Genomic DNA, 5,662 nt, shown 5'->3' on the forward strand with positions numbered 1-5,662 from the left:
TTTAATTATTTATGCCAATAAAAATATTAACATGAAAATATGAAACAGCATCAATTTAATCACAGTTTAAATGGCCTAATAGGAATGGAAACCTTTTTTTTTTGGCCAGGGATGGGTTTGAACCCACCACCTCTGATATATGGGGCCAGCGTCCTACTCCTTTGAGCCACAGGTGCCACCCAGGAATGAAAAACTTTTAACTTGTAAAAGTAACAAAAAGTAATATTCTGCCCTTCAGGCTGGGCGCCTGTGGCTCAAGTGGCTAAGGCACCAGCCACATACACCTAAGGTGGTGGGTTGGAATCCAGCCCGGGCCCACCAAACAGCAATGATGGCTGCAACCAAAAAATAGCCGGGCATTGTGGCGGGCGCCTGTGGTTCCAGCTACTTGGGAGGCTGAGGCAGTAGACACGCTTGAGCCCAGGAGTTGGAGGTTTCTGTGAGCTGTGATGCCATGGTGCTCTACCCAGGGTGACAGCTTGAGGCTCTGTCTCAAAAAAAAAAAAAAAATCTTCCCTTCAGAAAAGTTTGGCTAAATTTTCCGCAGCTCATTGTCCTCACAGAGTTAGGGAATTACAGAAGACCCTTAAGTCTGGTCATTCTGGGTTGAGTATTACTTCCCCCACTCCACTGCCCCCCACCCCCGCCTTGAGCTTCTTGTCTTAGTTCTCCCAGAGAAGCCCTTGTTGAAACAGTAGAAGTTTTAGCTGTGTGAATTTATTATTTGACTAAGGAGAATATAACAACCACCACGACCAGAACACAAACTTCTAGCTCTTACTACTGCTGTTTTATTGTACATAAAACCATGATTTAGGGCGGCACCTGTGACTCAAAGGAGTAGGGTGCCGGCCCCATATACTGGAGGTAATGGGTTCAAACCTGGCCTCATCCAAAAACTGCAAAAAGCAAACAAACAGACAAAAAAATCCCATAATTTAAAAAGCTGGCCTTTTTCTTTTTTAGAAAGGGTCTCACTTTGTCGCCCTGGGTAGAGTGCTATGTCGTCATAGCTCACAGCAACCTCAAACTCTTGTGTTCAAGCGATCTTCTTGCCTCAGTTTTTTTCATTTTTAGTAGAGGCGAGGTCCCACTCTTGGTCTCCACACTTTATACACTTTTGTTTTTTTTTGAGACAGTCTCACTATGTCCCCCTGGGTAGAGTGCTGTGGCGTCACAGCTCACAGCAACCTCAAACTCTTGGGCTTCAGCGATTCTCTTGCCTCAGCCTCCCAAGTGGCTGGGACTACAGGCGCCCGCCACAACGTCTGGCTGTTTTTTGGTTGTAGTAGTCATTGTTTGGCAGGCCCAGGTGGGATTTGAACCCGCCAGCTCTGGTATATGTGGCCAGTGCCCTAGCCGCTGAGCTACAGGCGCCACCGCCCCCCCCCCCCCCCCTTTATTAGTCAGTCTCACTTTGTCACCCTTGGTAGGGTGCTGTGGCGTCTTAGCTCACGGCAACCTCAAACTCTTGGTTCAAGTGATACGCTTGCCTCAGCCTCCCACGTAGCTGGGACTACAATCGCCCGCCACAACGCCCGGCTATTTTTAGAGACGAGGGTCTAGTTCTGGCTCAGGCTGGTCTCGAACATGTGAGCTCAGGCAATCCACCTGCTTCAGCCTGCTAAGTGCTGGGGTTACAAGTGTAAGCCATCACACCCAGCCCCCCTCTTTTTTTTTTTCTTTAACCCTTTCTTTTTTGTTGTCATAACCCTTTGTCAGACAGTTCTTCCTTTGCCACCCCATACTGGAATACAATGGCATGATCCACAGCTCACTGCAACCTCCAACACTCCGGCTCAAATGGTCCGGAGTAGCTGGGATTACAGGCGCGCACCACCACGCCCAGTTAAAACTGTGCTAGTGTTGGAAAAAATTGTGAAAGGTGGGGAGGGAAGAAAGCTGGTCCCTCGTATTTCCGGGTGTTGGTTTTTCTCCCCTAAACTGTAGTTTTTATTTGCACGGTATTTTCAGGAGAAAAGTCAATAACCTTCCTCGAGTCCTACGTTGAACCAAGTAGTAGAATCACAACGAGTGGTACTGGATACGAGCGTATACAGACAAGGAAGCGGGAAGCAGTAGGAGACGGCACAGGTGGGCGGGATCTGCACTGGAGGCGGTGCGACCGCGCGGGGCGGAGCTGGCTGGCGGAACCCGCGTGAGGGAAGTCGGTGTTGCGAAGGGAACTAGTCCCGCGCAGGACGTGGGGCTTTTATAGCCCAGCTGGTTCCGGCTGGGGAAGATGGCGGTGGCAGGGGTGGCGTCTGGGGATCCGCTGGTGCACTGGTGCACCGAGCAGTTGCGGAAAACTTTCGGCCTGGATGTCAGCGAGGAGATCATGCAGTGAGACTGGTTCGGGTCCGAGGCGGGAAGGAGCTCTGGGATATGCACTGGTTAAGCGAACCGGGAAGCGGGGAGTACTGAAAAGTTGAGAGAGAAGAAATGTAATGAAAGGCGTTACAGTCGGTCTCTAGGCGCGTAATTTTCGCCTCCACCTTTATGATTTAGCTTCTGGAACAGGGTGTCAGGCTCGACAACTTACCGGTGGGGTCTTTTTTCCTACGAAAACGTCAAATCCGTATTAAGTAGATCTGTAAACTGTCGCGGAAGCCCGTTTCCTTACAGATTATGGAGAAAAGGGACAAGTCAAATTATCTTTCTAGAAATTCGTTACTCTGAACGATGTAGTTGGCCCAGTCAGAGCTGTGTCAGGTCGGACCAGAAATGTAAATGGAGGCGGTGTGGTACAAGTGCAAATAGCTCTTAGAAGCAGGTTGTATTTTCTGTTGTGATTTACCAGTTTTGGAACCTTGGACAACTTAATTTTACTCTCTCTACCTTGGTTTCCTAGTCCATAAAATGAATAATTATTAGAGCTTATCATTAATGTTTTATAATTTTGACGAAGTGAACATGATTTAATATCTTCTTTAAATTGATTAACGAACATTGTGCTACTACTACATGGCAGGTGCTGGGGCAACAAAGAAGATCAAGATAATTGGGTTCTACTTTGTTGATGAGTGCTGAGGTGGGGGAAATAGAGGGTTTTGTAGTAGCACGGAATAAAAGATTCTCATTAAGCCCAGCTACTCGGGAGGCAGAGGCAAGAGAATTGCCTAAGCCCAGGAGTTGGAGGTTGCTGTGAGCTGTGATGTTACGGCACTCTACCGAGGGCGATAAAGTAAGACTCTGTCTCTTAAAAAAAAAAAAAAAAAGAAAGAAAAGAAAAGAAAGAAAGATTCTCATTAAGATTTTAGAAACTTGGAAGATTTACTGGAAAGATTGGCTTTCACCTTAGAACTAAAGGAGACATAAAGGTCTAAATGCACAGTGTTTGGGAGAAAACTTATACAAAAGTGGAACTTGATCAAGGAACCTTGATTTGTTCACTGAAGCTGAAACAGAAATTGTGATTATAGGGTTTTTGTAGGAAGTAAGGTGATTTTTTTTTTTTTTTTTGAGCCAAAGTCTCATGATGTTGCCCTGCCTAGAGTGCTCTGGTGTCACAGTCCACAGCAACCTCAAACTCCAGGGCCCTAAGCTATTATTCTCTTGCCTCAGCCTCCCAAGCAGCTGGACTAGAGGCACCCACCACAAAGCTCCGCCATTTTTTGGTTGCAGTTGTTGTTGTTTAGCAGGCCAAGACTGGATTGGAACCCGCCAGCTCAGGTGGATGTGGCTGGGGCCCCAGCTGCTGAGCTACAGGTGCCCAGCCAGTAAGGTGAATTTTTGATTTGGGGGTAAAGTAGACTTATTGACAAGGAGAGAGTTAAGACAGGTATTTTAAAAGATTTTTTTTTGAACACTGGAATTGGTTTTACCTTTGTTTGAAGGCAAAATCAAATAGTTTTCAAACATTTTTTAAAGCAGTAGAATGATAGCAAATGAAATAATGAATAAGATTGACACTATTTTTTTGTTTGTTTGTTTTGAGACAAGAGTTTCACTTGGTCACCCTTGGTAGAGTGCTGTGGCATCATAGTTCACAGCAATCTTAAACTCTTGGGTGCAAGTGATCCTCTTGCCTCAGACTCCCAAGTATGTGGGACGACAGGCACCCATCACAACGCCTGGTTATTTTTAGAGATGGAATCTCTCTCTGACTCAGGCTAGTCTTGAACATGGGAGCTCAGGCAATCCACCCACCTTGGCCTCCAAAGTGTTAGGATTATAGGCATAAGCCACTGCACCCAGCCGGATGGATGCTATTTTTGACAAATCAACAACTTGGAAAAATAGACGCAGTCTTCTGTCTCAGAAATCCAATTGTATTTTGTTTGATTATACAGTATTAAGAAAATTCTGCTGGGTGGTGCCTGTGGCTCAGAGAGTAGGGTGCTGGCCCCATATACTGGAGGTGGTGGGTTTAAGCCTGGCCTCAGCCAAAACTGGAAAGAAAAAAAAAAAAGAAAATTCTGATTCTCATAACAGTAGTTTAAAGGTCATTTTGCAAACTCAGGTGTTCCTCAGTTAAACTTACCACATGCATGAAAATGAAGTGATAAGAAATTTTTTTTAATGTTGAATCACTTAGTATGGCTAAACACTTCCTTGCATTTTTTTCTTAAATATGAGTTAGGTAAGAGCTGTTTGAGGCCAGGCGAGGTGGAGTGTAATCCTAACACTCTCGGAAGCTGAGGTGGGTGGATTGCCTGAGTTCCCATGGTCTCACAGGGTCGAGACCAGCCAGAGCAAGAGTGAGACCCTGTCTCTAAAAAATAGCCAGGTGTTGTGGCAGGCGCCTGTAGTCCCAGCTACTTGGAAGGCTGAGGCAAGAATATCACATGAGCCCAAGAGTTTGAGGTTGCTGTGAGCTGTGACACCATGGCACTCTACCAAAGGCGACAAAATGAGACTGTCTGAAAAAAAAAAATTGTTCAGAACTTAAAGTAAGTACTGACGCTACTTATTATATAATACTATTTGAATCATTTATTAGGCATTCACAGGTTATTGCATAATAGCTTGTTATACTATGATGAAGGCATTTGCTATGTCTTCCCTGACATTTAGTTGAGGATTATCCAAGTATACTAACTTCAACAATTTTATGAGTGGCCTGAATTTAAAAAACAGCAGAGAGCTGTTAACTTCCTTATCAATGACACATTTATAAGACATTGAGATTAATGCAGAGTTAGCAAAATGTGTTTATTCCATAATCTACATGAGTTCTTATTTTGGTTGGCCCTATTTTGCGAACATTTGATATATATCGCATTTGGATGAATGTTCTTTGTTATACTTTGTTAAATAGTTAAAATAATATTTATTTAATGGCTCGGCACCTGTGGCTCAAGTGGCTAAGGCGCCAGCCACATACACCTAAAGTGGCAGGTCGAATCCAGCCCACCCCCTCAATGATGGCTGCAACCAAAAAAATAGCCAGGCATTGTGGCAGGCGCCTGTGGGCAGAGGCAGGAGACTCGCTTGAGCCGAGGAGTTGGAGGTTGCTGTGAGCTCTGATGCCACAGCACTCTACCCAGGGGAACACTTGGAGGCTCTGTCTCAAAAAAAAAAAAAAAAAAAAGATGAGTCTATCGGAGTCATGTTCAGAATTCTACAGAAGCAAACAGAAAGGACCAGTGTCTAAGAGAGAATGTAGGAAAGAGATGTGGATAAGAAGTGAAGCCAATTGGCTCGACTCCTGAAGCACAGT

The 5,662-nt window shown here is 45.1% G+C and overlaps 1 protein-coding gene across 1 annotated transcript in view; it reads left to right on the forward strand.

Annotated features, from left to right (window-relative positions):
• Window positions 1-2,182: 2,182 nt before the first annotated feature.
• TRIP4 (thyroid hormone receptor interactor 4) overlaps window positions 2,183-5,662 on the forward strand; it is a 101,023-nt gene continuing 97,543 nt past the window's right edge. Inside the window, exon 1 of the mRNA XM_023510005.1 lies at window positions 2,183-2,343. Within this exon, the coding sequence (XP_023365773.1) occupies window positions 2,243-2,343 (101 nt within the window). The 5' untranslated portion in view covers window positions 2,183-2,242. The remainder of the gene's footprint in view (window positions 2,344-5,662) is intronic.

This window comes from Otolemur garnettii, unplaced genomic scaffold (assembly GCF_000181295.1).
Source record: "Otolemur garnettii isolate 467f Iridium unplaced genomic scaffold, OtoGar3 scaffold00011, whole genome shotgun sequence".
NCBI lineage: Eukaryota > Metazoa > Chordata > Mammalia > Primates > Galagidae > Otolemur > Otolemur garnettii.